This window comes from Dicentrarchus labrax, unplaced genomic scaffold, assembly GCF_905237075.1.
Source record: "Dicentrarchus labrax unplaced genomic scaffold, dlabrax2021, whole genome shotgun sequence".
Lineage (NCBI taxonomy): Eukaryota > Metazoa > Chordata > Actinopteri > Moronidae > Dicentrarchus > Dicentrarchus labrax.
This window is the reverse complement of record NW_026136718.1, coordinates 19,242,650-19,255,459: the sequence shown is the minus strand read 5'-3', so window position 1 is coordinate 19,255,459 and position 12,810 is coordinate 19,242,650. Positions and strand designations below refer to the sequence as shown.

General features: G+C 40.1%; 1 protein-coding gene across 3 annotated transcripts; it reads right to left on the bottom strand.

The window, feature by feature from the left end:
- Window positions 1-2,726: 2,726 nt before the first annotated feature.
- On the bottom strand, window positions 2,727-12,458 carry abhd17ab (abhydrolase domain containing 17A, depalmitoylase b). Of its 3 annotated transcripts, XM_051378056.1 has the most exons (6): window positions 12,287-12,458; window positions 11,669-11,955; window positions 10,662-11,023; window positions 8,969-9,163; window positions 8,051-8,230; window positions 2,727-5,989 (listed from the first exon to the last, which is right to left on the bottom strand). In XM_051378056.1, the coding sequence occupies exons 3-6, from the start codon at window positions 11,015-11,017 to the stop codon at window positions 5,764-5,766; spliced, it is 957 nt and encodes a 318-aa protein (XP_051234016.1). In that variant the 5' UTR covers window positions 11,018-11,023; window positions 11,669-11,955; window positions 12,287-12,458; the 3' UTR covers window positions 2,727-5,763. The 3 variants fall into 3 exon arrangements, with proteins under 3 accessions (XP_051234016.1, XP_051234015.1, XP_051234017.1); XM_051378055.1 differs by having other exon boundaries at window positions 11,669-12,458; XM_051378057.1 differs by lacking the exon at window positions 11,669-11,955.
- Window positions 12,459-12,810: the final 352 nt, after the last annotated feature.

Genomic DNA, 12,810 nt, shown 5'->3' with positions numbered 1-12,810 from the left:
TCAGTGTTTGTCTGCACACAGCTCAGTTCCCCTAAAAGGCTCTGTAGCTCAGGCTCTAATGAGACATGTATATTCGTTTGCAAAGTCAGTGGAATAATTCCACAATATTCAGTTTTCACTCTATAGAGCAGCAGTTTTACTTGGGTACGTGCTATAATGAAATCAATGGAACCTCTCTGCACTGTATGACAAGTTTATCTGGTGGAGGGCTTCCAGTATTTTCAATGACCACCGTCAATGATATTTCCTCACTTTCCATTTTTATGTGTTTCACTGTTATTGGTCTGCAAAAGGTGGGACCAGGCCTTTATAGCAGCTTAATAGTCGTTTGATTAAATTTGATTTCCTGCTAACAGCTGGACTGTGTACTCAGAAAGTCTACACTCAATGAGCTTCATCTACTTTGTGGGTAATGAGGGGAGGGTGGGAGACATGATAACAGTGAGCGTGCTTCAACAGGTGGCATGAAGGGCAAAGACAGGGCTTGTTTTCCTATGTGACTACGAAGTTCATCAGCATGAGCACAGCCATGCAGGCCAGGTACGAATAGATGGCCTATCACCTCAGGGATAGACATAAAAACACAAAAAACTTAATTTCAGTTATATATACCGTGTATTGCTAGAGGAATATGCAATTACATTTGATAGAAAAAGCTCTGTGCTTGAGAGTCCAAGCACAAAAAATAAAACAACAAAAAGGGCGGGAGCACATTAGAACCCACCATGGACCACAAAGAAGACAGCAGACAAACATCAGTGAGATATACATAATGCACAGGGCAAAAGATCTGCACGAATGGTAATGAGAAACAAAAGCAATATACAAACTCAGCAGGCATGCTGGGTAGCCACAAATAAATATGCATCGCAAAGACTGAAGAAGGAAATATTGTCTACCACTTAATGTTCCTGACCTATGTGAGGAAGCTGCAATTCCTTTTGAATGCTGGAGACACCGTTTCATTAGAGGCCAGAGCTCATCCTACATGCTGGCGACTCCCTGAATGATTAAGCTTCAAAATATTATAGAAGTGTTGTGTTTTCTCCGCATTCTACTTTGTGTTATTTGTGACAGCCTCCCTGGCTGTCTCTAGGCTGCAGATATTCAGTACAAACGTGTCTCTGTCTGGGCTCATCATGTACCATATTAGTGGCTGATTACTAGTTGTTATCAGGTCTGAATCAAATGAGCTTGAGAGCCATTTGAGAGCTTTTGTACTGTGGTAAATGTCCTACAAACACAATTTCAGATACATTAGGTGACTGCTAAACAAATGTCAGGAGGACCTCATTGTTTACAATCAAGTATAGTCCATCCACATGGAAGAATGTGTATAATTTCTGCATTGTTTGAATCTTATTTTGTGTTAGTGTCTTTGTATGCATATAGTGAGTTATGACATAAGAAAGTGAAAAATGTATTCACATTAGAAGTACTATTCTTTAGATTAATGCATTCAGTGTGTTGTTAAATATCATGAAAGAGATGAAGGGCTAAGAATGCCAAAAGATTAATCAAGATATATTATTCTTAATTAATGTTTTATTGAGTACTTAAATAACAAAAAAATTGGTGAAGAACAAAAACTTAGACCAGAGATTTAAAAAACAATGACTTTGTGTTCATATTTGCACTAGTTTCCCTATTGTATGTCCCTATATATTTGCAAGCATCACAGTCACTTCCTGTCAGCTATTACTCATCCAGACCCTTTATGCTCTTCATTATACGGTTAAACCAGTCCATATCGGCATCTGATGGAAATTCATGGACCAGTACTGTACAAGTTTTTACATCTCTCAATTTAATACACAGTATAATATAAATGTGCACCTCACAACAATTCTCTACTTCAGTACATTCAATGGCAGCTCTTTGATTCATGAGCCAGAACATCCACAATCCTCTGATACATGTCAACATGAAAGAGTTTTTGTGCTCAGGGCTGTGTGAAAGTCGGTGCATTTGAGTGTGGGGGGCTGGTGGTTGCGTTTGATGCAGTAGGTCAGGCTGCACTAACTTTGCCTCACGCAGGAAGATGTGCCACTGCAGCTGCTTTTAATCCGTAAAAGCATTTGAGTGGGACACCAGATTGTTTATGTAGTCCATTGAAAGAGAGCTGGCACAAGTGTGTGTGTGTGTGTGTGTGTGTGTGTGTGTGTGTGTGTGTGTGTGTGTGTGTGTGTGTGTGTGTGTGTGTGTGTGTGTGTGTGTGTGTGTGTGTGTGTGTGTGTGTGTGTGTGTGTGTTTTCAGGGGGGAGGACGGGGGAAGCACAGCTTACAATCCATCTGTCCCTGTTTCCCCTACAATGCAACATGGTGGCAGACAGTGAGGGAGGCTGGGACAGACCTGAGTCCTTGTACTGGTTTAATTAAAACACATCATTTGAACCTTTCTTGGCATAAATGATAACAAGCCCATCCTGACACACAACTCAGAGGAGGAAAAAAAAACCACACACACCAGGCAATTAAAGACTCATTTACTCATCAGCCAATTATTCACCCGAGCCTTTCTTGGATCTGTCTAGTGCAGCCCCGTGAGGCCTTTCACTACAGGCAGGTCATTATTCAGTGAGTGCCAGGACTGCCATGAGTGGAAAATCAGGGACTGAATGAGACATGCAACATTGATTTCTAGAGAAAAGGCTCTTCTATTACAGATAAGAGCACCGTGACACCTGGAGGGAGGAATTATCTTTAAGAAGAGGGAAAGAGACATGTTAATTATCAATTTCTGATTATGTTTTATTAACTTCTTCTTCTCTTAAAATTCTTGGGAAAAAAAGACAAAATCTTTAAAAACTAAAAATGAGTCAGTATAATAAACAGTGGATAACAATGTGTGATGACAAAAATGATACCCACAGATGTGTTACTCCAGAAATCCAAACATCTGAATAAAAGACAAGAACAAAAGCTTTTCATTTGTCTACTTGAAGCTCCTGTCATTGTTCTTTAATCGTCCCACACACTTTTTTTTTTCTAAACACAAACTCACAGCTTTGCTGTATTGCTTAGTTGTACTCCTCCACAAATAATACATTTCAACTGTTTGAAAAAAAACAAAACAAAAAGCCCCAAAACACCCACAACTTGAATTTTTGCTATTTAAAATCTGTTGCTGCATATTTGAAACCAAACTTGATATGATGAAACATAATTATTAAGCAATCTGACAAATTTACATTTAATGTGTTGCCAAATGTATTATATAGTGGAAAAAGATCAGAACAATCACAGGGATAAATTAAAAAAGAAACAAAAGAAATCAAATTTGAACATTTTTGCTTTGGTTAAGAAGATATCAATGAAAGCAGCAGGTACACTGGGTAAAGCGCTGGAAGAAAAAAAACAAAGAGTTACACTTTGGTTCATACGTACAGAAGAAAACCTGAAAATCCAAACTTCTCTTCAAAAAGAAAAACAGTCGTAATCTCATCTTTCAACTAAGAAGTTCAGAGGTGAAACACTTGCTGTCTAAAGGTTTATGTAAATCCAAGTCAGTTAGATAAAACACTTCTGTGGCTTGGTGAGTGTTGCACCTTTAAGATGAATGCTTGCAACTCGTGTCTGGTTGTAAAACAGACCATTAAGTGAGAGCACGAAGGGATTTTGTCACAATGGAGTGCAGTGAATCTAAAATAGGCAATAAAAAGGAGGAGATTACAATTTATCTTCTGACTCAACCTATAATGACTTGAACGGGACAGCCAGCTGATATAATCTTACACCAGTTTTTTTCTGTATACTTACAATATTGTCACAGCACAATGAGACAATTCACTGTATATTGGTTAGTGATATTTCCCCAGACAATCAGCACAAAAAAGAACAAATGAAAAAGGGCAATAAAACCAGTTTGAGACTATTTTCAGTTGTTACAAAAAATCCCACCAGCAGGTAGAAAAGGTGCTGTACCACTGTTATACCCAAGTATGTGTAGTAAAATCAATAGTGTTAGCAAGAACTTGTGCCTAAGATACATAAAAATACTCCATTATGTGGGACGTGTATGCACAGGCATACAAATGTTATAGGCAGTTCCTGTAAAGACTGTAAACCAGAGAGGAAAGAGACTTGAGGAGGGATATTTTTCACTCACACATAGTCTAGTTTTACCTGTAGCACAGAATAGTATTGGAATAGCATTGTCACCATGAACCGAAATGTTGCCCACCTGTTGGATTTCTAATGATTTCCCCCAGAAGAGCTTCTTACTCTTAAAACTGTAAAACAAATAGGAGAACCACAGTGCTGCGTTATATTGTGATAAAACAGCGGTTCCTGTGCTTTTCTGTATATAAAAAGGTGGGAATGATTTTTACTCACCAGAATGTGAAACTCTACTTGAACACTTGATTGCAAGTTTTCATTCACTTCTCAAACTGACAAAATCACCCCTCGAGATGGAGTGCATTACTATATAGAGCCATCAGACAGCATTGAAGAAATAAAGAGATAAAGCAGGCTGGAGGTAGAAAAACCGAGGCTTGTGTAATTTTAGTGTTGCTCCTCTGCTCCGGACACTGAGGGAAACAGGAACTTCTCTGACAGCTGGGACCTACTCGTATGCGACATAAACAAGAAGATCAAGACTAAAACAAAATGGATAGGGCAAACAGACTCTCAGACATTCCACTAAATCTGAGGCTGTTGAACTTCTGTCCTTCTTTAACACAGCTAATCCCACTCTGTGTTGGGGGCACGGACAAGAAAGAAAACACTAACGGTGTGACGGCTCAAGGTTTGGTCTGTACCTCAGTTTTGGGATCATAGTTTGGTTTGTTACTAAAATTAAAGATGAAAAAAAGACTGCACATTGGCTGTTTTCAGAAATGTTTGCTCAAAGGATCTGAGGAGATTTAGCTGACGGACAAACAAATGTGGAACACACGGATCCTAATGTCTAAGAGAGGGTTACCTGAGCAAAATGTTCAGTACAGCGAAAAACAAAATGAAACACGCAAAACTCAAATTCATCTCCACGTATGTCTGTGTCAAATACATATATGAGGGGGATAAGATATTAAAAACACATTTCAATAGAACGCAGTCCAATGCAACACAACCTATCACTACAAAATGAGAGTATATTTAAATCAATACCTCTGAACAGGATTTATTTTAGGGCTTTAACTTGAATTGCATTCGATTGCATTCAATATACAGAACTTAGTTAAAGACCTGTTTGTTATTTTAATAAGTGATTGGAAAACCAAAATATTCCTCAACACATGACAGAAGCACTTTAGAGAGATGCTCTGCCATGTTTCACCATTATCCACTTAACTTGGGTTAACAATAGAATTTCAAGTTGCACACAAACTCTGTGAGTAGGCTGTAAAATTGACAGAGATTTTCGATGTGGACCACAATGTAATTGACCTACATGATTACTCAGTTGTTCTGTTAAATCTCCTCATCATTTAGAGTCTTTTTCCTGCAGACACTGTCCATATTATTGCACAGTATATGAGTTTATGTGCTGCTAACACATTGCAGCTGTACTCTTAAAGTAACTGCTAAAAAAAATTAACAGTCTAAATGCAGTTTGTGACAGTCTTTCACACTCACGCACTTCTTTTCTCCATATCACATTAATCCATGGTCCATTAAAGGCATACTGTGCCCTGTGGCAAGCTGAGAGATGTTTGGATGACTCTTAGACGCGCTTCCATCTCGGACACAGAGAGATGAAGCTTTAAGTGGGCCAGGAAAAATGGTGACGATGTTTGATGATGATCCTGGTGGTGATGGTCAGGCGTGCTGTACGGCCAACTCTTGTCCTATGAAGCGGCGCAGGCGCTCCAGATACTGGCTGTACAATTCAATGTCGTTGTGTCCCGCTCCCTCCACCCAGAGAGGCTCCACAGCCTTGGGGCAGCGCTCAAACAGAGCCAGGCCGTGGGAGAAGTCGATCACCTCATCCTCTGTCCCGTGGATGATGAGCACCGGGGACGTGATTTTTGACACTTTCTCAATGCTAAAAGTAGAAAAGGGAAAAGTCAGATTTTAAAAGATCCCCTCCAGACATATTAAGACATATATGCAAATAATTGGAACAATAATGTGCTATTTGTTTTTCTGCAACAAAAAAGTATAATTTCCACATTAAAACCCTTAAAAAGGCATCTACTCCTATCTCATTAACAATTCCAGAAGCTATGAATATGCAAAGTGTGTTTGTTTCTAAAGTTTTCCTGCTGGAACCAAGGTGTCTCTTACTTCACTTTAAAGTCCACTCTCAGTGTATGTGCACTGCTTCAAAAGAAGATTCTGGACCAGGACTGACATAAAACTATCTGTAATGTCACATAAAATCCTTGTAGGCCCCGCCCCTTAAAAATCTGATTTTCATTGAGCACAAAGAAACTTTCCACTTTCAGCAGATCAATGTGAAAACATCGTTCTAGAGTCAAAAACATACATCCTTCTGCACAGTGAAGCTCAAACATCCAACTGTAGGAACAAGAAGAAAAACATGTTCTTTCAGTTTTGAGTGTAGGGGGACTTTAAATAAATTGATCATTTACTTATAGGTATTAGTTCCCCACCCCTATAAAAGATCAGAAAGCAGACTGGTCAGATTAGGTGAGATTAATGTACAGTAAGAAAGACACAGATAGTTACACATAGAGAAAGGAGGGATGCCAGCTGGCCACTTATTGAACAACAGGCAAACACTGGAGGCTGTCTCAGCTCACTACACACACAGCAAGGCATTCCCTGGTTTCCTACCACCTCTGCTCCTCACCCACTTGTACCATCTGGGACTAGACTCTGCTTTACTGCTGGCGTTGGCTCCCATTGACCTTCGTCACACTCAGCCACTAAAACTAAACTGACAAGGAGAACAGAAGGGATAGAGTCTTGCTAAGGATAGCATTGCGCCGCGTTGTTATAACGTCCTGCCAAGGGAACTGTTTGGTGGCCAAGGTTTAAAAATAAAAACACAGTAACAACACGTCACAGTGAACACCCACATTACAAATCTTCATAGTAGGAGGTTATAACTGAATATACAGCCATAAAAGACTAAAAGTGCCAGAAAGTTATTTTTCACAACCAGCCTGCTTTCTGCAATTACGACTTAATGATAGAAGAATTATATCAGTTTTATTTTACCTGTTTAATAATACTAATAATAACCCCTTCTTTTAAAATGCACTAGTTCATTTGGGTTGGAAAGATGTGGGGCGAGAATTATTCCTTGAAAGTAAATAACACTCAGATTATAAGGTGCAAGGTCAGTTTTATACCAAAGTGAAAGAGATTTGATATTAATATACAAATTCAAATGCGTTATAGTAAACTAATAATACAGAAGGTTATCTTTCATTAGATTTTGTTTAGACGATGGCAGTTAATTATTTTTCATTAAGGCAGCTTTGATAAAAGGTCATTACATCTGCCATTATCATGTGTGAATGATGCACATGAAGTGACACAAATGTGAGCTGCAGCCATACAGCGGAATATCATGTTAGAAAAGGTGCTACCGCAAGAAATAAGAAATACTCCCCTATTTGCATGACCTACTCACATCTATGAAAATAAAACAAAAAATCACAGCACCAAAGTGCGACCCGAAAGGACAAGAGCTGTTCTTTCAGCGCAGATGTTTGTCTTGGACAAGAAACTCTTTCACAAATGCAAGTGGCAATTATGCTCTTCTGTTGGCAGATCTGTAATTATGTGGAAATGCCAACTGGCAGCAAAACAGTTTGAGAGTGTGTATCATGTTTACATGAACACCTTATTAAGGATTTTATGAGACAGAGAGAAAGAGAGAGACAGAGGGAGAGTATAAAGACTTCCCTGTTGTAGAAAGATTTCTTTTATCCTCACAGCCAATGATATATTTAATGCTATATATCAAATGTGTCAGGTCAATTATACCAAGCACTTAATTAAACCTGCATTTAATTAGCATATGTTTAAATTGCCTTTAAACAATCAAATATAGGAAAATGTCAAACATTTCATATGTGAGGCTGATAAAGAGAGGCTGGTTAAAAAGGGTCAACACTCAGCAGAGACTTACTTGGGGAAAGCGTCGAAGCAATACGTTTTCTTTGTTTCAGGGAAGGCCACTCTCATGCCAGAAGTTAGAGGTGAATGAAGAACCACAGCAGCACACTCATACCGCGACGCCAGGTCTACAGTGGGTACTGTACCAATGCTCTGTCCATACAGGATAATATTCTCTGGGCTAATGCCATACCTGGTAAAGACCAAAGAGACAGAGAAACCACTAAAGCACAGGCTAATGGAAGTCGTGCCTTGCAGCAAACCATAGTGTACAGCAGTGACAGATAGTTACAGAAGCAGTAGCACAACACAGAACTATAATATTGTTAATCAGTGACTTTAGTCTAGGGATGTTACAATCGCTCTAATAAATATGTAGAAATTACGGAGTGAAGAATGCCAGCTACACCCAAATGTAAATTCACCTTAACCAAGCCTTAGTCAATGTTCTGTGGTGTCAAGTCTTCCCAGGGCTATAGCCGCATTAAGGCAGCTCCACTTTCACTAATGAGACACTTTATCACACCACAATGTCCTTGAGAGACATCTCCCCCTCAAGCCGTCCCTCTCCTCATCCATCCATCTCAATCTTTTTTATTCCCACGGCACCTGTCCCCACTCTGCCCCTCTCTCTTCATCCCAACTCTGTCCTGATCACAACCTCTGCCACCTTGATTCACCCCTTCTTCACATCTTTGCCTTAACTTAACCCTCTGCCGCCTATCTTAATTTTTCACCCCTTTTTCTTGGGCTTATAGTGGCAACCCAAAGAAAATGCAATGATATTTTAATCCATCCACATATTGTAACACGGTTTGATTTTCTCCTAATTTAAACATACTAAAAATGTGTCCTGTCTCTGCAGGGCAAGGTGGTGTATAATAAATCATCCCTTGAAGGACACATATAGGCCAATTATATTATGGCATACCGTGTGCGCAGGGCATGCCAGGCAGCATCTATGTCTGCATAGAGGTTCTTCTCAGTGGGCTTGCCAGTGCTGACACCGTAGCCTGAATAGTCGTAGGAAAAGATGTTGCAGTTGATGCGAGTGCCAAGGCCGATGTAGAAACTGCTCATCTGGCCCAGGTCGACTGCGTTACCGTGTGAGAAGAGCACTGTAAATCTGGAAGGACACACACAAGAGGGACAGGTTAGACAGACGGTTTCTATCACTGACAAGTACATTAGTTATGATTGGAAATATCTATCTATCAGTCTATTGACAATTATTTTTTAACAAGAAATGTCCTTATTAATTGAAAATGTCTATATTTGATATTGTAGCTAAATGCCAAAGCTGTATCCTTTACATTTAAATATATTTATATATATTTAATAGCGGTCCTTTTAACAGGATCTAGGCTGACTAGAAAGCAAAAGAGACACTGGAAACTCGACTCCACTTCATTTGAAGCAGAAAGTCACATTTTAATGTTAATCCTTTAACATTAAAATAGACACAAACTAAAACACAATCCAGTTCATCACATTTCTCCAACCACGAGTCCAACCTGGTAACTCTACACTGTTGTTAAGATAAACATAGTGACGTTGCTTGACGCCATGCCAATACGTCTTTGTCTAAATGTGCTGCATGTTTTAGGATTGGTTTACCGAGGTGGACGCCTGTCAAATGACTCTTACTTCTAGACATTTTGTACAACCTGAGAAGCAGACTATCCACTATAAACGCTGGGTATTCTAGCCCTTGCCTTTTATTCATGAATGCATGTTGGGCTCTCTGGAGAAATCTGACACTTTTTCTACACACTGACTGTTTTGAGATCCTCCCTCCATGGTTTTGTTTATGAACCCATATAGCCTGTGGCTTTGCTCTTGGCCTCTCCACTCAGAATGTGGCATGACAATGACTCTGCCTATCAGGTCTAGTTTGGATTCATTCTGTGTAATACTAGAGAGACATTAATACAAGCTACACAAGTAACACAAGCCTGTCCATGTCTTTTTAATTGATTTGGTAAATTAATCAGCAACAGTGCAGCGGGATAGGAATTAAACTGAAGATAAATACTTTTTACACATCAGCACATAAAATATAACTTCTATCTAGGTTAAATGATAAAATCACTGCATAAACCTACAAGACAGAAAGCCGATACCTGGAAATGTTTAGTCTCTGACTCACTGAAAACTGCTATCTTGTCCCTGAGTGTGACACTTTTTTTTTATCATGATCCTTATCATGAACCACAATTCAACAAGCACAACTCAACATTCAAGTTCGTGCAAAGCAACAGGGCAAAAAAAAAGATGGAGAAATAGATTGATTTCTGAAGAATAAATAGAACGGTTAAGATAAATGGCAGTGATCCATGGAAAAGCAGGAAAAGAAAAATCTTTTGAGTCAGCTGAGTCAACAGAGAGACAAGTAAAAGGAAGTCAACATGGATCCGAGTAGAAGAAGACTGACAAGAAAGAAGGGGGCGGAAAAGCTTCTGAGGAAGTGTGACACACTGTCATAAAATGAATGAGAAAGGTCAAGCAGGCTGTGGTCGATAAAATACATAGAAAAAGTAACATAAAGTACACAGACAATCAGTCAGTTAGATCAGGCACAACACACTGACTCAGAACGTACGTAAATCTCTTAAACTACCCACCTGGCATTAGGAACGCAGCGAATGTACATGCAGCCGACTCTGTTCCCTCGGCTGGATCGGGTGAGGAACACCTCCGTTGTGTCCAACTCTCTCTGCGAGTACTGAAACTCGGCCCGCTCTGTCAGGTGGAGCTTCCATCTCCCCTCCACTCCCCCGGCCCCAGCGACCGATGCACCGCTCCGCGCCCGCAGACTAGACGTCCCTGGTGCCCCTGGTGCAGCAGGGCCTGCCTCTGGGTCTGGAAGAAAGGTGTACGTGGGCTCAGGGGGCAGGAAGGCGAGCTTGGCTGCGATGCGGCTGGGGCAGGGTGGGCAGCAGAACAGGCAGCAGAGCTCACTGAGCGAGAGGCCATTCATCCTTCACTGTGCAGGAGAAGGACAAGAGGATCACTGTGCTAATGAATCCACATCATCCCAGTGTTAACACAATGAGATACTTGTACATACGTAATGTACAAAGCCTCCAGTCTAAGTGTGGCAACAATGGTGATGCTAGTTTGAAACATTATAAGCGATTATGTTTATATCTTGTCATAAAAATGGTTTTATTTTGGATAAACCTGCAGATTATTTTCTGGATTAATTGATGGATCATTTGGCCCAAAGTAATGTCTTCTAATTTCTCTTTTACTCGACAAACAAGTCAACGTTTACTGTCACACAAAGAACAGCAGCAGACGACACTCGCAACTGAAAAGGTTGCGTGGAACCAATGAGTGTTTAGCATTTTTGTAATCACCTATTAATAATTAATAGTTGCTGAATAATTTGTCAATCAACTAATCAATTCATTGTTTCAGCTCTAAAACAAAATACTTTTTGGATTTTAGTTAAACCAAACAAGCAATTCACTTAAGGCTCTGGTACCTCATGGAGATTATTATAACTCATTACTAAAATATTTAGAGCTAATCATTAACTCTTATTAAAATAATTACTGGCTGTAGCCCCAGAGGACACCACTCCAAACATACATGTATGAGACAACAGCAGCAGCAGGAGACCTACCTGTTGAGCTGAAGACCTTACTCTAAGTTAAAGTCAAAAAGAGGCAACCAAAACAAGGAAGACTTCCTCCACTTCAGTCAGACTCAAACACAGGATACTGTTTGCAAAGCGTCCTGTCAGCAGAAGAAGGGAAACGTAGTGGAGCCTACCGGCTGACAGGGAAGTGTTATTTATGAATTATCTGCTGTGTTTTCCGTGTGGTGACTGAAGTCCACATCACTTCCATTTTGTCCACTTGTTGAGATGTCGACGAGTCAGATACAATGTGCTGTCTCCTCAAACGAGCCCTGAATATTTTACGAAAACAAAAAACAAAACCAAAACAACTTTCTTCAGCTTTTACTCGATGTTGGCAGTGAAGAGTTTCCCAAATGCAGCTTTGACCTCAAAGTGTCCAAAACAGCTTGCAATTAAACACGAACAGTGCGGTTCTCCTCCCGCACGGATTGAGCGACTGTATCAAGAATAAAGGAGACAACAAGTCATATTTTACCGGAGAGAGAAGATATTTGTCTGCGCGTACCAGCTAACGCTAGGCTGGCTTAAGCTAGCAAGAAGACATAAACACGACTACTCAGAACAAACTACGCTCGTTCGCGGACATCCGACGTAAAATACCGTGAACACACAGTCCGACGTGTGTATTTGTCTCCGTGGATCCATTCAGGACGGTGCTGGCGTGTCCTCTGACTTCACTGATGGCGTCTTGTCACTTAAATTAATCCATGTACGTGCGGTGTTTTCCTACTTCTCCGCTGTTTCACCGCATCCGGAAGCGACAGCTGACAGGAAGTGACGTAAAGAGTTTCCATTGGACAATTAAGGGAAACTTGTTATCAGTGTGTGTGTCAGTGCTGTAAAAGGATGACATGTTTGAACTTAATTGTTCATTTGCACCTTTTTTAAGAAAATCTTTATCTTTTGTGAATGACTCATCACAATTATTTAGTATTGGTGAATATAATGATTCATTGAAATGGCTGGAAGCATATTACAGATAACAGATTTATCTGTTATTCACAGAACAAGATGTGTCATGTATCTGTGTTGGGAATACATGAGCAGCCCCCCTCCCATCCAAAACACACACACACACACACACACACACACACACACACACACACACACACACACACACACAC

Coding starts and splice junctions, on each gene's coding strand:
- abhd17ab (XM_051378055.1), bottom strand. CDS start 11,017: ATGAATGGCCTCTCGCTCAGTGAGCTCTGCTGCCTGTTCTGCTGCCCA. Junction 8,231..8,968: donor TGGCATGCCCTGCGCACACG/GTATGCCATAAT, acceptor GGTCTTTACCAG/GTATGGCATTAGCCCAGAGA. Junction 5,990..8,050: donor TGCTTCGACGCTTTCCCCAA/GTAAGTCTCTGC, acceptor TTCTACTTTTAG/CATTGAGAAAGTGTCAAAAA.